Here is a 23,663-nt window from a genome sequence, read left to right on the forward strand (position 1 = left end):
ACTCACAGCTCTGAATCAGCAGACATGTCCACTTCTCATGGTTCATGTCCTAACAGTACACCCTGGACATCCATCCCCTTTTAAACACACAACAAATACAGCACTCTGGCTTAAATAAACAGCCGTGTATTAACAGTGAGGGGCAGAGCAGCCCCGCAGTCTCACCTCCCACTGTGTTAATTGCCCAGCACCAACTGCATGCTCTTTGTTTTGGCAGCTTTTTTTGTAAATGCCCCATTCACACATTCATTCTGTTTGGGTCGTCATCGCCCTGTCTAATTCCCTGCTCGTTATGCAGTCAGACTGTAGTGAAAGAAATGCCCCATTCACACATTCATTCTGTTTGGGTCGTCATCGCCCTGTCTTATTCCCTGCTCGTTATGCAGTCAGACTGTAGTGAAAGAAAGGGCCCATTCGTTCTCTAACATTTTTAGGGCCACAAGCCACAAGCTTGCATAATAATCCCTCTCACATCAGCTTTCCATTCATTCACCCCTTCCTCCTCCTCCTCTTAAAACAACAAAAGGGCCAGGGACTTAAGTGGTCCTGACTCTGAATGTCTGAAACATGTCTAAATGCCATCAGTGTTCACAGCCCCTCTTCATGCAATTGTAAATGACTGAGCAGAGGACAAAGGGATTAGGGTGCAAAAGGAGAGAGGGACCATCTTAACCTCTTAGGTCAACTGTGATCCCCCTTTAACCCCCCCGGCCTGACCATCTGAGCATTCAATAAACCATGGGAATGTAGTGAGCATGGAACCAAGAGCGCTCACCATTTGTCTGCAAGAATTGAAAAGGAGGGCAGCCGGGTTTTGGAATGTTGGGCCATTCTTTTCTCAGCACATTCCCGCAGCGTTCTCCCGACAACTAAATGACTGTCAGACCAAATACAAAACGGCCTCCTTTCTGGATTATGCCTCTCCGACAATCACAGCTTGAGAATCGGAAGAATGTTCAACCACCAAAACCCTCCTCCGCCCATCCCTCATCCCTACCCTTGAGGCCATACATTTTTTTTAAAGGGCCAAAAGGGTTATGAAAGCACATGAAGGGGATAGATATTACAAGTATCTCAGAATAATATATATTTTCACTGTTATTGTGTGACTGCTTCACAGTCTAGAGTGAAACATCTGGTGTTTTTGCTTATAAATGGTGTATTATGTTAACGTGCTGGGTCAGCTACAACTTCTTAGACCAGCTGTGGAATAGACAGTCAATGTACTCCAGGAAACAAAGTCCTCATACATACTTAGATAAAAAAACAAGCCAGGCTAATCAAAATGACACATTTATTTTTAGATATTTTTGGCAAAGAACACAGGATCAATCTGGTACAAAGGCAGTAAACAAATGTGCCTCTTATAAAAAGTCTCATGTAATGAGGCATTTGTTTTCAACTGTCATGATGACAAAAAAAAAATCGAATAAAAATAATTTTAAAAAGCACAAAAAAAGAAAAAAAAATCATTCTGTACATAGGTCTTACAATTCAAAAATAAATAAATAACTTATGAAATATAAAACCAGTAACCAAGATACAGTATGTACAGATGTCAAATCCTCTCCTGAAAATTGAGTGTGCTTCAAAACTCAAAGAACCATTGGTTCTACTGGACCAAATGTAACATTAACAAGTACAAAAGTATGACTGGATAGATTTGGCACTATTTGAAATCTTTGGTTGTTAGTTTTAGAGAGTCAGAGGCAATGTTAAGTCTTTGGGTCAGAAAGAGTCTCCAGTTCTTTGGGTGTTTAGTCTGTTTAGTCCTCAGAGCTTGCTCTCCTCCTCCTCCATGGCTCTGTTCAGTCCAGGGATGAACTTGAGGAGGCGTCGGCGGAAGCTCTTCTGTTTCGGTTTCCTCTGTAGCGAGCTGAACCCTCCCGATTGCACTTTCTCCCCTGGTGCTGACGAAGAGTTGTTGGAGCCCCTCAGGTAGCTGCGTGTACTGGCGCTGCGGGTCAGGTGGGCCTTGGCCGAGGTGAAGAGCTCGCTGGCGGGACGGATCATTCTCTGCTTACCCTGGGGTGGCTTCTCCTGTTCCTGTTGGTCTTTCTCTGTGCTGCTGGTGGTTCTGGTGAGGTCACCGTTGGCGTCGTTGAGGCGGTCGCCCTGCCCCTGGTACAGACAGGTCTGGTAGAGTGGGTCCTCCTCTGTGGTGACACTCAGGTGGCTGGCGCTGCTGTTGGTGCTGCCGGTGCAGCGGAGGGCACGCAGGGCAGCCGGGCTCGGTGCGCCCAGACTGCCGTACACCCCCGCAGACTCCAGGGACTCATAGATAGCAGCATCACTCATCACTATGCCTAGAGGACACAGGGAAAGAGTGTTACACATCTTGAATTGACTTCAAATTAAATTTACCTGAGATCATATAGATCAACATAAACGAATAACTTACCATGAACAAGCCTCTGCTCTTGCATCATCAAAGATCTGTATTCATCCCATTTCTCATGTAGGGTTTGCTGTTTAAAGAAAATACAGCAATATTAGAAAGCAGTCAAAAAGGTGACATTTTGTGTGATTTCCAACTGTGAGCCTGATGGATGAGCTTGGGGACAGCAGCCGTCACCTTGAGAAAAGCCACTTGTTTTCAGATACTAAAAAGGTCCTTTCTACCAGCCAAGTGTAACGTAAGCTTGTAAAACTATGTGTCTACTTTCATTCAATGTGCTCTCACAGCCTTCTGTAAGCATGCTGGAGAGCATTGCTGCCGCTAGTCATGAAACAGGTGGGAGCAGAGGGAAAAACAGGTGGGAAAGGAGTTGGTCTAAATCTAGCGTGCTGCATGGTGAGAGAGCTGCTTTTTCGGGCTACTGGCTGTAGGCTTTTCACTACACTGTCAGACTGATCCCAGTCACACACTAGCCTGGTCCCAGATCTGTTTGTGCTCTATAGTCAACTCCTATTGTCATTGTCACACACCACACTGGATATTCAATTTCTGTTGAAATATAGAAGCAAGCAGAACCAGAGGTTTGCTAACAAGGGTAAGGGGGGGAGATTCACCTTTAGATACTGAAGCCTTGCCTCCAGTTCTGCTTTTCGAATGGAGTCGCTGTACACTGTTTCCAGCCTATAGTAAAGACAGTAATGTTAATGTTAATGTTAATTCAGACACAGGAAGGCCAGAGAGCCACAAAGAAAATAAGGATTCAAAGCATACTCTGGGCCCAATTAAGAATAGAGAGGAACTTCAGAAGTAGCCATGTAAAGGCCCTTATATAGGAGACCCTAACATGCTAGAGTCTCGGCTCAACAGTTTACAAGTAGGGGGGGCTTCAGGATGGTATCACATTTCAAGACACCCACTAGACTGCAGCAACAGGTGCACATCTGAGGGGGTTTGTTGTTTTTACTGGGCTGATACAAGCTCTCTGTTAATGGTTCAGTAGGCCTATATGTTTACTAGAGGCGAGAATAATTTGATGAAGTCTATAGTTAGACAAGAGGCATGAGCTGGGCCTCTCATGTGGTTAACTCCACTGCTTAATCAGTTGCCTTCTGAGTTTATAAAAATGAGTCTCGATTCTAATAGGCCTTTTATCTTTTACAAGCAGACAAAGAGAGTGAGAGTGTGGTTCCAATGTAACACGGAGCAAGTTCATTCTGCATATTAACAACGGTATATGGCTTGCTTCTAGGCAACTTTGGTGTGCAAACATGAACAGAACGGTTTAGAGTACGTCCATGTCACATTCATTGTATGGTAATCACTTGAAAGACCTTTCTCCAGAATATCTTTCAGGAGCCACTAGACTAGATTTACAGAGTCAGCCAGGAATGAGTATTCCCATTCTCAGTCAACAGCCAGACTACATTATCGATTGTGTGTGATTTTTGTACTGCTACACTGCGCAAGAAAAAAAAGACTCAAGATAGATCTATCCGTATGAAAACGACATTAGAAAGCGTTGACAAACTCTTTATAAAGAACCGATTTGACTAGGGCCTATACAAAGTGGAGCATTGAAGTTTTGTTACCATCCACAACCAGCCCCCAATCCCCGTGCCAGTTCCCTTTACCAATGAGATCTGATCTGCTTACTTAATGGAGTTCCCAGAGGCCCTGATTAGCTGAACAATCTCCTTGTGCTGAAATCCGTCCACAGTGGTCTCATTCACGCTAGTGATGGTGTCCCCTGTGCACAAAACAACACGCATGTTAACAAAACGGCAACGGACCCAGTTCATTCCAGTGTGGCTTTATCACGGCTGTGGTTCTGCTGAGACTATTTTGATCCCACTAGCGTCTGTGGTTTGTAGAGCAATAAGAAGCACTTGGTTGGCTGGTGCTCCTGCAGCCCATGTGTGATACAGGCACTCTAGTCTAAACCCTGGCTGTGTGGTCATGGCAGGCGACTTGGCACACGTGCCGTGGTTACCCACTTTTCATGATAAGAAAGCCTGAAAAATATTGATCAAGGATTTGTGTTACTCCATCTGTTACTGTCAAACTATGGCAAGTCTATTCCATTTAAAAAAAAAATGATTTCAGATGGTTCTGACCCGACCTGGTTGGAGTTGCAGGCTGAAACACAATGCCTTTTCCCCACACCCTTTTCTCCCCAGTGAGATCTTTTTTCAAATGTAAATCTTTATTTATCCAGGCAAGTCAGTTAAGAACAAATTCTTATTTACAATGATGGCCTACCAAAAGGCAAAAGGCCTCCTGCGGGGACGGGGATTAAAAATAAATACAATATAAATATAGGACAAAACACACCATCACAACAAGAGAGACAACACAACACTACATAAAGAGACCGAAGACAACAACATAGCAAGGCAGCAACACATGACAGCAGAGCAGGGTAGCAACACAACAATATGGTAGCAATACAACATGGTAGCAGCACAAAACATGGCACAAACATTATTGGGCACTGACAACAGCACGTCACACAAAGCAGCCACAACTGATAAAGTCCTAATGGTTCAGTTTAGAGAAAAACACAGGGAGGGAACAATAAACAAGTCATGTATGGAATGTAGGAAGTGAAACTGACACTTGCATGTCTGATGTGATGTGTAGTGTGAAGGGGAGGATGTAGCCCTGCCTCTAGAGCGCCTTCTCTCTGAGATTAACAGACACGTGTACTGTAGTATAAGGTTTAGAGAAATGAAATGTGAGAATATACAACTTCTTCGTTCACTTCCCCTATTGTTTCTGATCAACTGGATGGTAATGATGATTCAGACTAGAAAGAAAATAGAGCATGTCTATTCAAGAATGCTATTTTTGAAATACACACAAAAAAACATGATTGAAATAGACATGGCCGAGTTCCTGTATGTGTTTGACAGAGGTATTGTATCTGGCAAGGCGGCAACGGAGACGAGGGAGTTGACTCATATGGTGTTTGTTAAATTAATCTCTCCCTTTAGTGTTTGTTGACTGGAAAATGAGTAGGCACACTAATATTTGTACTTCGCTAACGCATTTGTGCTTGCGTTTACTTAGAGACTACTAGCTTCCTGGCTGGCAAACAAGAAAGGGGCGGGCTCCTATCAAAAACACCTGTCCTCCCTTCTTCGCCTGAGGTCTATATTCAGTAAAGGCAGGTCATGTACTGTATGTGTCGAATGCTGTTCAACACTGTAAATTAAAAAAAAAAAAATCCCTATTGAACAGGGTTTTTCAGTTTCACTTACCGACTTTGAGTCCGGCTTGTTGAGCGGGGCTGCCGTCATGAACCTTGCACACAAATGTGCACATCTCCACAGAGTTCTGGTCCTGGTGGTGCAGCCCATATGTCTGGAAGAAGGTGGAATAATGACTTAGAATTAGAATTTTTGGTTGACAGCTTTTCATTCAAATAAATGTATTCTTAGGAACAATTAGATGCAGGGCATGTTTATGTTCTTTCGTCATGTTCAAAATCATTGGTCATTTCCCTTCACAAATGCCAAAAGGTCTATACCTAAAGCTCTAGGCTTTGCTGTGTAACAGACAGAAATGCATTTGAAACTTTGAAGACAGTTCATGGTACAGGGGAGCCTAGCACCTCTCCAACAGTATTGTTGAATATTTGTGATATTAAACTATGTGCTTCTGAGATTGTAGTCTGCATCTGAAGGCCTGACTCTGGCGAGGACCGTCAGACAAACCCTGTGCTACACAGCAGATTAGATAACATTGGCTGACGAAACTGCAAGACAGACAACTTTGAAACAGATAGGCAGAAGGAAGACAGATATCAATTTATATACAAAAAAAATAAGCTTACATTTCCCTTGTGTGGTTAGTCGAAACTAATACAGCTCTCTATCAACATCTGTCATAAAAAAGGATATGAAAAGCAGTCTCTTCATGAGCCAGGACTTTTATCAACACATTTGGTTAGAACAATCAGACATATTTCCTTATGATTTACCAGTGACATTAAAAAACATTCTATTCTGTGTCATCATACTGCAGAAAAATAAAAGGTAAACCAACAGTGTACTTGACACGCAAACATTTTCCACACATCTTGTTGACGACCTTCCTTCCTTGATTCACACATGACAGTTTCTATCTCGAAGGCAAATGTGACAACCACAGCCAGACTTCCCCTAAGTTGTCTTGTCAAAAGAATCACGTAATTCAACTGCCGTCCGACAGCGTTATCCTGAGGTGACGTTTGAACTCAGGTTTTCCCTTGACATGCTTGTCTGTTGAGACGCTAAGTGACAGACAAAATAATGGGCAATTCCATAGTCAGTAAATCATGTCAAATGCCACCTACTCAGGTGTAAAACCAGCTATCCACAGTGCATTCGGGAAGTATTCAGACCCCTTGACTTGTTCCCACATTTTGTTACGTTACAGCCTTATTCTAAAATGGATTCAATAAAGACATTCTCATCAAATCTACACACAATACCCCATAATGACAAAGCGAAAACAGGTTTTTAGATTAAAAAAACAGAAATCTTATTTACACAATATTCAGACCCTTTGCTATGAGACTCGAAATTGAGCTCAGGTGCATCCTGTTTCCATTGATCATCCTTGATGTTTAAACAACTTGATTAGTTCACCTGTGGTACATTCAATTGATTGCACATTATTTCCAAAGGCACACAGCTGTCTATATAAGGTCCAACAGTTGAGAGTGCATGTCAGAGCAAAAACCAAGCCATGAGGTCGAAGGAATTGTCCATAGAGCTCAGAGACATGATTGTGTAGAGGCACAGATCTGGGGAAGGGTACTTCCTGCAGCATTGAAGGTCCCCAAGAACACAGTGGCCTCCATCCTTCTTAAATGGAAGAAGTTTGGAAGCACCAAGACTCTTTCTAGAGCTAGCCGCCCGGCTAAACTGAGCAATCAGGGGACAAGGGCCTTGGTCAGGGAGGTGACCAAGAGCCCGATGGTAACTCTGAGAGAGCTCTAGAGTGCCTCTGTGGAGATGGGAGAACCTTCCAGAAGGACAACCATCTCTGCAGCATTTCACCAATCAGGCCTTTATGGTAGAGTGGCCAGACGGAAGCCACACATCAGTAAAAGGCACATGACAGCCTGCTTGGAGTTTGCCAAAAGGCACCTAAAGGACACTCAGACCATGATAAACAAGATTCTCTGGTCTGATGAAATCAAGATTTAATTCTGGCCTGAATGCCAAGCGTCAAATCTGGAGGAAACCTGGCACCGTCCCTATGGTGAAGCATGGTGGTGGCAGCATCAAGCTGTGGGGATGTTTTTCAGCAGCAGGGACTGGGAGATTAATTGAGCAAAGTAGAGAGAGATCCTTGATGAAAACATGCTCCAGAGTGCTCAGGACCTCAGACTGAGGCGAAGGTTCACCTTTCAACAGGAAAACAGCCCTAAGCACACAGCCAAGACAACTCAGGAGTAGCTTTGCGACAAGTCTCTGAATGTCCTTGTGTCTCCCAGCCAGAGCCCGGACTTGAACCTGATTGAACATCTCTGGAGAGACCTGAAAATAACTGTGCAGCGACGCTCCCCATCCAACCTGACAGAGCTTGAGAAGAAACAGAGAAGAATGGGAGAAACTCCTCAAATACAGGTGTGCCAAGCTTGTAGCGTCATACCTAAGACTCAAATCTCTAATCGCTGCAAAAATGTGCTTCGACAAAGTACTGAATAGTTATATAAATGTGATATCCGATATCTTGATGGGGGGGGGTTACTTTATCCATTTTAGAATAAAGCTATAATGTAACAAAATTAGGAAAAGGTCAAGGGGTCTGAATTCTTCCCGAAGGCATTGTACAAACAGAAAGGAAAACTAGACAAACTCAAGTGTCATGCTCATCTACGTGAAATAATCTGTAAGCATTCTCCCTTGTTTTGACATGTCTGTGCAGTTGACTTCTCCATATCTCTCAACGCAGGCTTCCTTCCTTCCCAGACCCAGAGGCCTTCCACAGAAACAGAACATGCAAATTCCAATCTAACTATATATTTACAGTACATAGTTGATACTGACATTATCCTCTTATCACACTTAGAACTGGTAAAGTCCAGCGACATGATGGAAAAAGCACAGGATCCTAATGCCATCCATCTCTACCGTCTCTGGGCTTTGACCTCACTTCCTAAAGAACAGGGCTTGGCAGGAAAGGAGGGACCTCTATCCGAACCCTAAATTTAACCATCTATCTGGAATAACTATAAGCAAAACAAGGCAGTGTTGTGAACCTAGAGCAGTACTTTGGTAATGATGATTTTCACGGCCCTTAAATTGGCCGGCATCTCCTCTTAGAGGTGAGGCTGACAACAAGTGGTGCATTGAAAGGAATCGCTGCAGGGACAGAGAGGAGGGAGCTCTGAAAGACAAAAGGGGCCTATGTGCAGAAGTCGGAGTGTTTACAGTGCTCGAGGGATTGGAATATAGTAGGTCTGACACGACACGCAGGAGTGTGAGAGAAGATTTTACAAAACCATGCCGCTTTGAAAATAGACCCGAGAGAAAACAACTACAAAACCGCCTCCTTATCTCCAGTCATGGGATGGGATACATCAGACCCTTATATTGAGAAAGAATGAGGTTCAGGGATACATTTCTTAAAAGTACACTACATACACATTAAAGTATGTGGACACCCCTTGAATTTAATAGATTTCGGCTATTTCAGCCACACCCATTGCTGACAGGTGTATAAAATCAAGCACACAGCCATGCAATCTCCATAGACAAACATCAGCAGTAGAATGGCCCGTACTGAAGAGCTCAGTGACGTTCAAAATGGCACCGTCATAAGATTGCAACCTTTCCAACAAGTCAGTTCGTCAAATTTCTGCCCTGGTCAACTATAAGTGATGCTATTGGGAAGTGAAAATGTCTAGAAGCAACAACGGCTCAGTCACGGAGTGGTAGGCCACACAAGCGCATAGAATGGGACCGCCGAGTGCTGAAGCGGGTAAAAATCGTATACCTTCGGCTGCAACACTCACTAGCAAGTTCCAAACTGCCTCTGGAAGCAACGTCAGCACATGAAATGGGTTTCCATGGCCGAGCAGCCGCACACGAGCCTAAGATCACCATGCGCAATGCTAAGCATCGGCTGGAGTGGTGTAAAGCTCACCGCCATTTGACCCTGGAGCAGTAGAAATGCGTTCTCTGGAGTGATGAATCACGCTTCACCATCTGGCAGTCCAACTGACAAATCTGGGTTTGGCGGATGCCAGGAGAACAATACCTGCCCGAATGTATAGTGCCAACTGTAAAGTTTGGTGGAGAAGGAATAATGGTCTGGGGCTGTTTTTCATGGTTTGGGCTAGGCCCCTTAGTTCCAGTTAAGGGAAATCTTAACACTACAGCATATAATGACATTCTAGGCGATTATGTTCTTACGACTTGGTGGCAAAAGTTTGGGGAAGGCCCTTTCCTGTTTCAGCATGACAATGCCCCCGTGCACAAAGTGAGGTCTATACAGAAATGGTTTGTCAAGATCGGTGAGGAATAACTTGACTGGCCTGCACAATGCCCTGATCTCAACCCCACCCAACACCTTTGGGATGAATTGGAACACCGACTGCGAGCCAGGACTAATCAGCCAACATCAGTGCCCGACCTCTCTAATGCCCTTGTGGCTGAGTGGAAGCACTTCCCGTTGAACGTGGAACGAGCTCGGTTGTTGTGGAAAGGTTTGTTGTTTTGAAAGTGTATTGGAAAGTTTCTTAGTAGCTAGTTAACTTTTTAGTTTGGATGCATTTGGCATCAGTTGCTGGGACTGCTACTCTCTGTCTAGCTAGCTGCTAGCTAGCTGCCTATCCAGCTAACAGGGTTTCTTGAGGGCTTGAACGCATCCTGCGACACGGTTAGCCATTGTGGCTGGGACTGCAGATTGTCGCGGGTTTGTGGCTGTCTAGATCCCTGCTGTTTATGGTTTCAAATCTTCCCTGTGACCTGCCGTCTGGAACTGCTAGGAGTAACAGCGTAACCTACGTTGCTAGCTACCATAACAAAGACCAAAGCCAGCGGGAGTACAGTTGAGGACAGTGGTGTCTATCACAGGTGAAGGATCTTTGAAACAAACAAAAAGAGTTCTACAAGCAGTTGTTACAACAACAAGAAAATAGCTTCAAGCGTTTTGTCCAAATACTGATTGATTCAACTAATAAAAGAATGGATGACCTGACCAGAGAGGTTCAGCACATGAACAGCTTGCAGTTCTCCCAGGGTCAGCTCAATGAGTTGAAACAGGAGAATGGAAAGATGACAGCAATCTGTAAGTCATTGAGAGAGGACATTAGTTCTGTGTGTGAATCCATGATAACAATGACGGATAAATCTGATTATCTTGAGGGACGATCAAGGCGGAATAACATGGTTGTGGATGGAATTGCAGAATCTCCACACGAGACCTGGACGGAGTCTGAGGACAAAGTGAAGGAAATTATCTCTGAGAAATTGGAGATGGACCACAGGAAGATTGAGGTGGAGTGCGCCCACAGGGCTGGAAAACCCACCACCGGCCCAATGACAGGCCCAGGTGCCATCTATAGAAGAGAGAAATTATTATGGGGGAGGTGTATATATATAACCCATATATATTCAGAGCCATATCCATGTAATGCTTAGAGAAGATCTTATGTCAAATGTTAATGAAGTGTTGTGGTTGCATGTTAACTTTGCCCAAGTGCTAACAGTCAGTATATAAATAATGTGTGTGAAATGCTAGATCGTGTATGTGATGTAAACAGAAAGGTCTACTTTCTTGGGGACCGGAATATTGACTGGTTTTCATCATGCTGCTTGCTCAAGAGGAAGCTTCTCACTGTAACCAGTGCCTGTAATCTGATTCAGATTATTAACAAACACTACAGGAACAAGATCATCCACATGTATTGATCACATTTTTACTAATACTGTAGAACTTTGTTCTAAAGCTGTATCCGTACCCATTGGATGCTATATCCAGGAAAGCCAAAGTTCCAAAAGCTGGGCCTAAAATAGTATAAGAGATCATACAAAATCTGTTGTGACTCTTATGTGGAGGATGTAAAAAAAAGTGGGGTCTGATGGGATTAATAAGGAGCATCCACATGCTGCACTTGAATAATATATGAATTTGCTTCTTCAAATTATTGCTAAAAACATGCACCTGTTAATAAACTGACTATTAGAACTGTTAAGGCTCCATGGATTGATGAGGAATTGAAAAACTGTATGGTTGACATAGTTGGGGCAAAAGGAACAGCTAATAAGTCTGGCTGAACATCTGACTAGCTGGCTTACTGCAAATTGAGAAATTATGTGACTAAACTCAACAAGAAGAAACTGCATTATGAAGCCAAGCTCAATGATATGAAGAATGATGGAAAAACACGGAGTACTTTAAATTAAATTATGGGCAGAAAGAAATTCAACTCCATCTTTAATCGAATCAGATGGCTTATTCATCACAAAACCATTTGATGTTGCCAATTATTTTATTGATTACATCATTGGCAAAGTGGGCAAATTTAGGTAGATAATGCCAACAACGAACAGTGAGCCATCGTATTCATGCATAAAAAAAACAAATAATGAAAGAAAAGCATTGCAAGTTCGAATTTTGTAAAAGATGTGGATTTTTTTTATTGTTATTGATCAATAATGACAAACCTCCTGGCATTGGCAACTTAGATGCAAAGCTACTGAGGATGGTAGCTGACTCTATAGCCAATCCTATCTGTCATATTTTTAATCTGAGCCTAGAAGTCTTTGTCCTCAGGCCTGGAGTGGTAAAGCAGACTTTACTGGTTCTAACAGCAGACCTATAAACTTGCTGCCATCTCTTAGCAAACTGTTGTAAGAATTGTGTTTGACCAAATACAAAGCTATTTCTCTGTAAACAAATTAACAAAATACTTTCGGCATGCTTATAGAAAAGGGCACTAAACATGTATTGCACTCACACAAATGACTGATGATTGGTTGGAAGAAATTGACAATAAGAAGATTCTGGGAGCTGTACTGTTAGATTTCAGTGCAACCTGTGATTATTGTTTTGGCCATAACCATAAAATGTATGTTTTATGGCTTTTCAACCTTGCCATATTGTGAATTCAGAGCTATCTATCTAATAGAACTCAACGTGTTTTCTTTAATGGAAGCTTCTCTAATGGCAAACATGTAAAGTGTGGTGTACCGCAGGCTAGCTCTCTAGGCCCTCTACTATTTTCTATTTTTAGCGATTACCTGACACTGGCATTAAACAAAGCATGTGTGTCCATGTATGCTGATGATTCAACCATATACGCGTCAGCAATCACAGCTAATGAAGTCACTGAAACCCTTAAAGAGTTGCAGTCTGTTTTGGAATGGGTGGCCAGCAATAAACGGGTCCTAAACATCTATAAAACTAAGAGTATTGTATTTGGTACAAATCATTCCCTAAGTTCTAGACATCAGCTGAATCTGGTAATGGTATGGCTGTTGAACAAGTTGAGAAGACTAAATTACATGGCGTCACCTTAGATTGTAAACTTCCATGGTCAAAACATAATTTAGATTCAATGGTTGGTAAGATCTCCTTAACGTAGGAGACACTGCTAGCTAGCTAACAGCTAGCCAACGTCTACCGATTAGAACTCAACAACCCGGTCGCATTCCGCCTCGCTCCACAGGTAGTATCACATTTTCATTTCATTTCATTACAGTACAACGGTTTGATTTGTTTGATCGTAGCCGTCTCTGTATCAAAGATAATTGTGTAGTCTAGAGCGATTTTCTAGGTTACCTAGCCAGCTATTGTCGTTCTTTTAACGTAACGTAATCAACAACGCAGCCACTGCCAGCTAGCCTACAAAGTCAACAACGCAGCCACTGCCACCTAGCCTACTTCAGCAGTACTGTATCATTTTTAATCATTTTAGTCAATAAGATTCTTGCTACGTAAGCTCAACTTTCTGAACATTCGAGACGTGTAGTCCACTTGTCATTCCAATCTCCTTTGCATTAGCGTAGCCTCTTCTGTAGCCTGTCAACTATGTGTCTGTCTATCCCTGTTCTCTCCTCTCTGCACAGACCATACAAACGCTCCCACACCGCGTGGTCGCGCCACCCTAATCTGGTGGTCCCAGCGCGCACGACCCACGTGGAGTTCCAGGTCTCCGGTAGCCTCTGGAACTGCCGATCTGCGGCCAACAAGGCAGAGTTCATCTCAGCCTATGCCTCCCTCCAGTCCCTCGACTTCTTGGCACTGACGGAAACATGGATCACCACAGATAACACTGCTACTCCTACTGCTCTCTCTTCGTCCGCCCACGTGTTCTCGCACACCCCGAGAGCTTCTGGTCAGCGGGGTGGTGGCACCGGGATCCTCATCTCTCCCAAGTGGTCATTCTCTCTTTCTCCCCTTACCCATCTGTCTATCGCCTCCTTTGAATTCCATGCTGTCACAGTTACCAGCCCTTTCAAGCTTAACATCCTTATCATTTATCGCCCTCCAGGTTCCTCGGAGAGTTCATCAATGAGCTTGATGCCTTGATAAGCTCCTTTCCTGAGGACGGCTCACCTCTCACAGTTCTGGGCGACTTTAACCTCCCCACGTCTACCTTTGACTCATTCCTCTCTGCCTCCTTCTTTCCACTCCTCTCCTCTTTTGACCTCTCCCTCTCACCTTCCCCCCTACTCACAAGGCAGGCAATACGATCGACCTCATCTTTACTAGATGCTGTTCTTCCACTAACCTCATTGCAACTCCCCTCCAAGTCTCCGACCACTACCTTGTATCCTTTTCCCTCTCGCTCTCATCCAACACTTCCCACACTGCCCCTACTCGGATGGTATCGCGCCGTCCCAACCTTCGCTCTCTCTCCCCCGCTACTCTCTCCTCTTCCATCCTATCATCTCTTCCTCTGCTCAAACCTTCTCCAACCTATCTCCTGATTCTGCCTCCTCAACCCTCCTCTCCTCCCTTTCTGCATCCTTTGACTCTCTATGTCCCCTATCCTCCAGGCCGGCTCGGTCCTCCCCTCCCGCTCCGTGGCTCGACGACTCATTGCGAGCTCACAGAACAGGGCTCCGGGCAGCCGAGCGGAAATGGAGGAAAACCGCCTCCCTGCGGACCTGGCATCCTTTCACTCCCTCCTCTCTACATTTTCCTCTTCTCTCTCTGCTGCTAAAGCCACTTTCTACCACTCTAAATTCCAAGCATCTGCCTCTAACCCTAGGAAGCTCTTTGCCACCTTCTCCTCCCTCCTGAATCCCCCCCTCCTCCTCCCTCTCTGCAGATGACTTCGTCAACCATTTTGAAAAGAAGGTCGACGACATCCGATCCTCGTTTGCTAAGTCAAACGACACCGCTGGTTCTGCTCACACTGCCCTACCCTGTGCTCTGACCTCTTTCTCCCTCTCTCTCCAGATGAAATCTCGCGTCTTGTGACGGCCGGCCGCCCAACAACCTGCCCGCTTGACCCTATCCCCTCCTCTCTTCTCCAGACCATTTCCGGAGACCTTCTCCCTTACCTCACCTCGCTCATCAACTCATCCCTGACCGCTGGCTACGTCCCTTCCGTCTTCAAGAGAGCGAGAGTTGCACCCCTTCTGAAAAAACCTACACTCGATCCCTCCGATGTCAACAACTACAGACCATTATCCCTTCTTTTCTTTCTCTCCAAAACTCTTGAACGTGCCGTCCTTGGCCAGCTCTCCCGCTATCTCTCTCAGAATGACCTTCTTGATCCAAATCAGTCAGGTTTCAAGACTAGTCATTCAACTGAGACTGCTCTTCTCTGTATCACGGAGGCGCTCCGCACTGCTAAAGCTAACTCTCTCTCCTCTGCTCTCATCCTTCTAGACCTATCGGCTGCCTTCGATACTGTGAACCATCAGATCCTCCTCTCCACCCTCTCCGAGTTGGGCATCTCCGGCGCGGCCCACGCTTGATTGCGTCCTACCTGACAGGTCGCTCCTACCAGGTGGCGTGGCGAGAATCCGTCTCCTCACCACGTGCTCTCACCACTGGTGTCCCCCAGGGCTCTGTTCTAGGCCCTCTCCTATTCTCGCTATACACCAAGTCACTTGGCTCTGTCATAACCTCACATGGTCTCTCCTATCATTGCTATGCAGACGACACACACAATTAATCTTCTCCTTTCCCCCTTCTGATGACCAGGTGGCGAATCGCATCTCTGCATGTCTGGCAGACATATCAGTGTGGATGACGGATCACCACCTCAAGCTGAACCTCGGCAAGACGGAGCTGCTCTTCCTCCCGGGGAAGGACTGCCCGTTCCATGATCTCGCCATCACGGTTGACAACTCCACTGTGTCCTCCTCCCAGAGCGCTAAGAACCTTGGCGTGATCCTGGACAACACCCTGTCGTTCTCAACTAACATCAAGGCGGTCCGTTCCTGTAGGTTCATGCTCTACAACATCCGCAGAGTACGACCCTGCCTCACACAGGAAGCGGCGCAGGTCCTAATCCAGGCACTTGTCATCTCCCGTCTGGATTACTGCAACTCGCTGTTGGCTGGGCTCCCTGCCTGTGCCATTAAACCCCTACAACTCATCCAGAACGCCGCAGCCCGTCTGGTGTTCAACCTTCCCAAGTTCTCTCACGTCACCCCGCTCCTCCGCTCTCTCCACTGGCTTCCAGTTGAAGCTCGCATCCGCTACAAGACCATGGTGCTTGCCTACGGAGCTGTGAGGGGAACGGCACCTCAGTACCTCCAGGCTCTGATCAGGCCCTACACCCAAACAAGGGCACTGCGTTCATCCACCTCTTGCCTGCTCGCCTCCCTACCACTGAGGAAGTACAGTTCCCGCTCAGCCCAGTCAAAACTGTTCGCTGCTCTGGCCCCCCAATGGTGGAACAAACTCCCTCACGACGCCAGGACAGCGGAGTCAATCACCACCTTCCGGAGACACCTGAAACCCCACACCCCACCTCTTTAAGGAATACCTAGGATAGGATAAAGTAATCCTTCTCACCCCCCCCTTAAAAGATTTAGATGCACTATTGTAAAGTGGCTGCTCCACTGGATGTCATAAGGTGAATGCACCAATTTGTAAGTCGCTCTGGATAAGAGCGTCTGCTAAATGACTTAAATGTAAATGTAAGATGGGGAGAGGTCTGTCTGTAATAAAGAGATGCGCTGCTTTTTTGACACCATACTCCAAAAAGCAGGTCCTGCAGGATCTAGTTTTGTCTTATCTTGAGTACTGTCCAGTCGTGTGGTCGAGAGCTGCATGGAAAGACCTAGTTAAGCTGCAGCTGGCACAGAACAGAGCGGCACGTCTTGCTCTTCATTATAGTTAGAGGACTGATATAAATACTATGCATGCCAGTCTCTCTTGGTTAAGAGTTGAGAAGAGACACTGCATCACTTCTTTTAATAAGAAACTGTTGAAAATCCCAAATTGTTTGCCTTGTCAACTTACACACAGCTCTGACACACACACACACACCCCACCAGACATATTTTCACAGTCCCCAAATCCAGAACAAATTCAAGAAAGTGTACAGTATTATATAGAGACATTATTGCATGGAACTCTGTTTCAAAAAACAGATAAAGCAACACCTCATGGCACAACAACTCTCCCTTGTTTGACCTACATAGTTTGTGTGTATGTATTGATATGTAGGCTACGTGTGCCTTCTGTAAAATAAATAAAAACATTATTTATGTAGTTCTGTCCTTGAGCTGTTGTCGATTTAATGTTCTGTATTATGTCATGTTTCATGTTCTGTGTGGACCCAGGAAGAGTAGCTGCAATGTACCAACATCTAGTGGTAAGCCTTCCCAGAAAAGTGGAGGCTGTTGTAGCAGGGGGCAACTCCATATTAATGCCCATGATTTTGGAATGAGATGTTTGATGAGCAGGCGTCCACATACTTTTGGTCATGTAGTGTATCTGATCGATACGCTGATGACCGTTCAACACATTTAGATTGGAGTGTGTACCTTATGGGATTTATCGGAAAATCATCCACATGGTTGGAGGAATCAATCTCATCTGAGTTCATGTGAACGTGAGGGAGAAGGACACTCAGAAATCAACAAATAACCCCCACCCCCCACCATTCCATCCCCCACGTCTATAATCTGCTTACCTGGATCTCAAAGCCAAAGGTCTCCTCCTCCTTCTTCACCAGGACAACAACTTTCCTAAAATGAAAAACATGGATATGATTAGTTGATATACAGTATTGAATATATGGGGATATGATTACTTGATATACAGTATTGAATACATAGGGATTGATTACTTGATATCCAGTATTGAATATTTTTGGGATATGACTGCTTGATACACAGTATTGAGCCATGACCCAATTGTGACTGGTGAGTGACATCACCACCTGGTGCATAAAACACATGGGTTCCTCATCCTCACTGAAAATGCTTAATAATGAAATAGCCAGAGTGCAATGGAGTGCTTTCCAACGATCTCTCCATAGATATTTCACTCCAGATAATATCTTATCTGCTGTAATGGGATATTTAAAAGGAATAAAATGAATGATCAGTTCAATGATTAACACAATGTATTATAGTGTTCCTTTCTGTAATACACATGCTTTTATTTGTGCAAGGTTGATGGTCACTAGACTTGAATGTTATGGACTGCTGATAGTGTTCGCGCCAGTCTAAAGGCGCCAGTTCCAAGGACACTGGTTATTATTATGTTCTGGGAGGCTGTCTGATTCACTACCCTGTGTTCTGCGTTTACAGAACACATGTAGTTGGGATACAAGGGCCTGCTCAGAGAAGGCTTGGGAGACATGCGCTCTGCTTATGTGTTGGAGGTGTTTCCCTGTTGTAACTTGTATTAAAACGGATCTTTTTTTATTGACTTTATCAACCACGCTCTCCTTTTCGTTTCACGTGGAATTCCCTTGACATACGCTCTTGGATTTTTTTCTCTGCATAAAATACATGGACATCATGATAGCTAGCTGTGTAATACACTCATGGTTAAACAGAACTCTAAAATGGCAAAAAGTTTGAAGCAAAAAAAACCCAGAATTAAATAGTGAAAAGGTTGTTTCTTTTAGGAAGTGATGATTAAAAAAAAAACATATATATACACACACACATACACGACATGCCTCAGGAGGACTTGATGGACTAGACGACAAGTCTTAACACTGTTGAAGAGTTAATCAAATGGCTACCCGGACTATTTGCATTGAACCTTGCACACTCACTGGACTCCCACTACCCACACACACTCACACATACTACACTGACACTCCAACACACACGGACGCCACACACACTTTCACATATTCTGCTGCTACTCTGTTAATTATATATATCCTGATTGCCTAGGCATTTTTACCCCTACCTACATGCACATATTGCCTCAATTACCTGAAGTACCTCGTACCTCTGCACATTGAATCAGTACTGGTACTCCTTGTATACAGCCTAGTCATTGTTTTTATAGTGTTACTATTTCCTTTTTTACTTAGAAAATTGTTTGTACTTTTTAATTCTGCATTGTTGGGAAAGGGCTCGTAAGTAAACATTTCACGGTAAAGTTTACACCGGTTGTATTCAACGCACGTGACAAAGAAAACTTGATATCTTACAGATTTAACAATTAAAAATTGCATTATAAATCATCCACAAAGTACACTACTAAGATAATAACTACAGCTACAGTAAAATGACAAATAAAACTCTTGCATGTTCTTATCTAAATTGCATGACAAGATATTGCTGTTGCCAAAACATGACAAGCACTCTTTTGTTTCCAAAGGGCTCTTTGCGTCATACCAAAAGTAAAAATGTCCAAAGGTCTAACTGGGCAGTGTGTACTGCAATGTCCACTTAACATCATAACAGCATCCATAGATTAGATAGAAATGCATAATACATTAGAATGTTAAATAGTAATAACCAAAAACACAAAAAGGTTACTGTACTACTGCCTTTCTGTAACTCACCACATTCAAATTTCCCAAGAATCAAACCCAGAGGCCTCTGAAATACTCTAATTACTCTGAAAGCAGCCTACTGTAGTTTAGTTAACACATCATTTGGGTCTGTTGTGAATGAAAGGGTTTAGAGTAAGGCTGATTGGGTCTGTTCTGACGGTCTAAGGTATGACGCGCTTCTTTCACAGTAAGAGTGAAAAAGTGACAGATACACCAATGTGTCCTGAAACTGACGGAAGGGTGTGAGATGACTGTTGGGCTTACCTCTGTGGCTCTGGTGTTTGAGTGAGAGGCTTCCACTTCTGCAGCCCGCCACTCTGTGAATTGAAAACATAACAGACATGAAATATGACAACCAAAAACAGTTTTTTTGGGGGGAACCACACACGGGGATTTCCCAACTACGTACGTAGGCCAGGTTCAGTACACACCTCAATCTTCTCGTCCATCAGGTCCTCCTGAGGCATGTTGTGTGTGTAGTGTGTGTGTTTTTAAACTACTGAGCCAAAACACGGGTAAGAAACAATTACAGATACACGCATTTCTGGTTCTGTCTGATCCCGGTTTAGTCTATATTTAGCTCTACTCTACGCTGTCCACTGTCTTGTGATGCCCAGACTGCTGATACGCCAAACTGTGTGTGGTTTTTTTCTTCCAATAACGATCTAAAATATCTGCCTATTTGTACAGGTTATACTCAGACTGTAGACAAACCAGATGTGTGTGTGGACTTGAGTCTTTGGTCCTCTTGCCACAATCACTGGATTGAGGGAAAACCCAAGCCAAATTGGGACCCAACCTCCACTTTACTTAGTGTAAACTACAAGTCTCTCATACTACATAACGTACTGTATTTAGCCTACAATCAATTCACCTCTGTTCTACCTCAATGATCCTAAGTGTTGACCCAATGAAAGGGCATTTTTATGTCTCTACCTCTCTGGGCATAAAAAAAATGTTGCTTCCTTTATTTTCCAACACTCCCAGAATTGTCCCGGGCCCCTCTCAATGACTTCATTTATTCCCAGAGAGAGAGAGAGAGAGAGAGCGAGAGACTCCTGGGGGTGGTGGGTGCAGAGCAGGGTGCCCTGCACATTCCCCTGTTGTGGCCCCAGGCTCCAGATGATGGTGAGAGACATAGGAAGGAGGCCTGTGTATAACTCTGGCTGACCTCCTAATACAGTACATCTATAGAACAAGGACAGCCAATGCTGTTGTGTCAAACAAAACTGCTTCAGCTTTCCCCCAAAAATCTATTTTGCCAATCTACATCACAGTAAATTCCCAGATTATGATGCTGGGCCATGTGGAAAGCGTTGGTACGTGGCAAGTGAACACCATTTATGTTGTTGCTTGAGTGTGCCAACTCTTGTACAAAGCTTATATCAAAACAGGAAACAATGCTTGGTGCGTAAAACAGCAACAACCCATATTGGGCTCAGACAATAAAGGGTCATACAAATATTCACACTGCTGTTTCTAAATCAAATCAAATTTTATTTGTCACATACACATGGTTAGCAGATGTTAATGCGAGTGTAGCAAAATGCTTGTGCTTCTAGTTCCGACCATGCAGTAATACCTAACAAGTAATCTAACCTAACAATTTCACAACAACTACCTTATACACACAAGTGTAAAGGAATTAATAAGAATATGTACATAAAAATATATGAATGGGTGATGGCCTAACAGCATAGGCAGGATACAGTAGATGCTATAGAGTACAGTATATACATATGAGATGAGTAATGTAGGGTATGTAAACATTATATAAAGTGGCATTGTTTAAAGTGGCTAGTGATACATTTATTACATCAATTTTCCCATTATTAAAGTGGCTGGAGTTGAGTCAGTATATTAGCAGCAGCCACCACTTGAGATAGAGAGACTGAAAAACAGCTTCTAACACAATGAATGCCGTCAGACTCATAATTAACGCCAGACATCGCAATATATGTGCTAGTGAGAGGCCATGAGAAATGAACAAACTTTACATCAGACTTCAAATATTGAGCATATCCAAGATGGGCTCTGTTACTGAAAGTGACACTGCCATGTGCTTTCATTCAGGGCATCATTCCAGGTGGCTGGGTGGTGAATTTAGCTCTTTTTTTTTTTTAAACACATGAAACAGCTTTTTCCTGCAATCTAGAGCCATAATCATTATGCTTACTTAATTACATGTAAAAAAAATATGGTTTACTGACTGGTGGTTCTATTTTTTTTGAAAGAAACTAAATATGCCTCTCTTCATCTCTGCAAAATTCTGTGTAAAGATTGAAAGGAATGAGAGTCTTATTCAGTACATATAGTAATTGCTTGCTTTTCTAAAGTCTGCCAGCCTTGCCAGCTAAGACAGTTAGACAAGCTAGCGACTAACTGGATTGATAGCCTGACATGGCTTCTTAGTTCACTCTTACAAAAATGGGTTCCATAAGGGTTCTTCGGCTGTCCCCATAAGAGAACCCTTTTGGGTTCCATTAAGAACCTTCTGTGAAAAGGGTTCTACATGGAACCAAAAAGGGCTTGTCCTACGAGGACAAAAACATATTCAAGTTCTAAGCTAGCACCGTTTTCTCCCTAAGAGTGTACCTAGTTGAGGTTGGGGAGCTTTCTGGGCTAGCAAAAGCCAACTTCATAAAAATTGCTAGCTGCCAGGCTAGTAGTATTACAGAGAAACAACAAAGAATATTTTAAAAACAGGACAAGTCAAAGTGGACACGTGCCACCTATAGGCATGACGCTTCTGCTTTCATTGATATCTTTAGTCGAATACTTCTGCCACCTTCCTGTGCAAATCGGAACTAGGACATTTTTAACTAACTAGTTGTAGATAATCACGTGCCACGTTCAACGCATTAGCAAGTCAGAAATGACCGAGTTTCCTAGTTCTGAATATTAGAGGAGCAAGTGCAAGTTACAATGTATCCATCACTGTAACACAGGATACATACCTTTCTGTAGTTCCTTGGCAACGTTCCACCAGAGTAAGCCAAAGTCTTGTAATTATACACCTCCGATGAATTAGTTGGTAAATCCATAGTTTTACAACTGTCTGACTTTGAGGACGGAAAGTAAATTTCGTCCTGGCTCGAAAGTCCACTAGCTGGATCACAGGAGTTTAATTTTTAAGCCTTCGAAGTGTCATATTCTTCATATTATGTGCGCTGTGATCAACAACAAAAAGCAAAGAAACAATAAAATGTCCACAATATCAATATCCCTCCCACTCCTCTATCGCAGCCAACACACTGATGCTTCTGTCCAGGCAGCATACACATTGTACAACTTCAAATTGGGAAGGCTGCGAGTACACAGAAGGCGGTCCCTACTGTGACGACACAATTGGATGGTTGTGTTTTCTTTTGTTTGGCGATCTTTGTGCACGTTTGCAAAAACCAATGGGTCAAGAAATTAGCAATTTGTGCAGTGTGCAAAAGTCTCACATGCCTGAAAAAATACATTGCCTATATAGCCGGCATTCTCTTAAATCTAAACAAGAAGGCCTGCGTTTCTAAAAATGAAAACAGTATCGGTTTAAGATGGGCTACAGCTGTTTAAATTATAAAGTTATCAGATTAGTTGGGAACAAACTTGGTCAAAGGCTGGGCTGTAATTACCTAGGCTTACATAAGTAGTAATTACTATTGTGTTCTAATGCAAGACGGATAGCATTACAGTTTTTGACAATTGCTTACACATCATTTCTGAAACTATGGCTCCTTTTCACTAGACTACACACACAACCCCCAAACACACACTTGCAAAACATCACACACCTCTTGCAAAACCAAAAACTTAATTCAAAACTATTTTAACTCTTCTCAAAATTGTGTTTTTGCATCAAAACTCTACACACACACCATCAAATGATTAGCTCTTATACATGCCAACAACACAAGGATGTGACAAATGTAAAACACTACTATCTTGTCTTTTGCATGTTCAGTGGAGTCCACGGCAGTTTGTCATAGCACTCACACGTATATGTATATGCACAAATATATACAGTATGTATGCATACTCAGTATATATTTACACTACAAACAGAAATGCAAGGGGGGGGGGAAATGTATTGAGAAATAAAGACATTGTATTTACATCCAGATTTCGGGATGAACAGTAACAGACAAAACAAATACAGTAGAATATAAAAACAAATAGGCTTGTCACTATAAAGAAAAAAACAATTAGGGTGCATCCTGTCTCCTATTTGGGCCTGGCCACAGCCCCTCATCAACATCACAAGCAATGTTCTCTCTGGCTAAACAGCGGGGGAAGTAGCGTCTTGAGTGGCGTATCCAGCCCTGGCATGCCTCCTCC

The 23,663-nt window shown here is 43.5% G+C and overlaps 1 protein-coding gene across 1 annotated transcript; it reads right to left on the reverse strand.

Moving 5' to 3' along the window:
• Positions 1 to 1,277: 1,277 nt before the first annotated feature.
• Positions 1,278 to 22,625, reverse strand: LOC115102422 (general receptor for phosphoinositides 1-associated scaffold protein-like). The gene is given in 9 exon segments (XM_029622356.2): positions 1,278 to 2,306; positions 2,402 to 2,468; positions 3,013 to 3,079; positions 4,052 to 4,145; positions 5,659 to 5,761; positions 17,505 to 17,559; positions 19,602 to 19,654; positions 22,295 to 22,470; positions 22,473 to 22,625. Coding segments are annotated over 9 exon segments (1,173 nt in total). The 5' UTR covers positions 22,498 to 22,625; the 3' UTR covers positions 1,278 to 1,773.
• Between the last annotated feature and the right edge of the window lie 1,038 nt (positions 22,626 to 23,663).

This window comes from Oncorhynchus nerka, linkage group LG20 (genome assembly GCF_034236695.1).
Source record: "Oncorhynchus nerka isolate Pitt River linkage group LG20, Oner_Uvic_2.0, whole genome shotgun sequence".
Lineage (NCBI taxonomy): Eukaryota > Metazoa > Chordata > Actinopteri > Salmoniformes > Salmonidae > Oncorhynchus > Oncorhynchus nerka.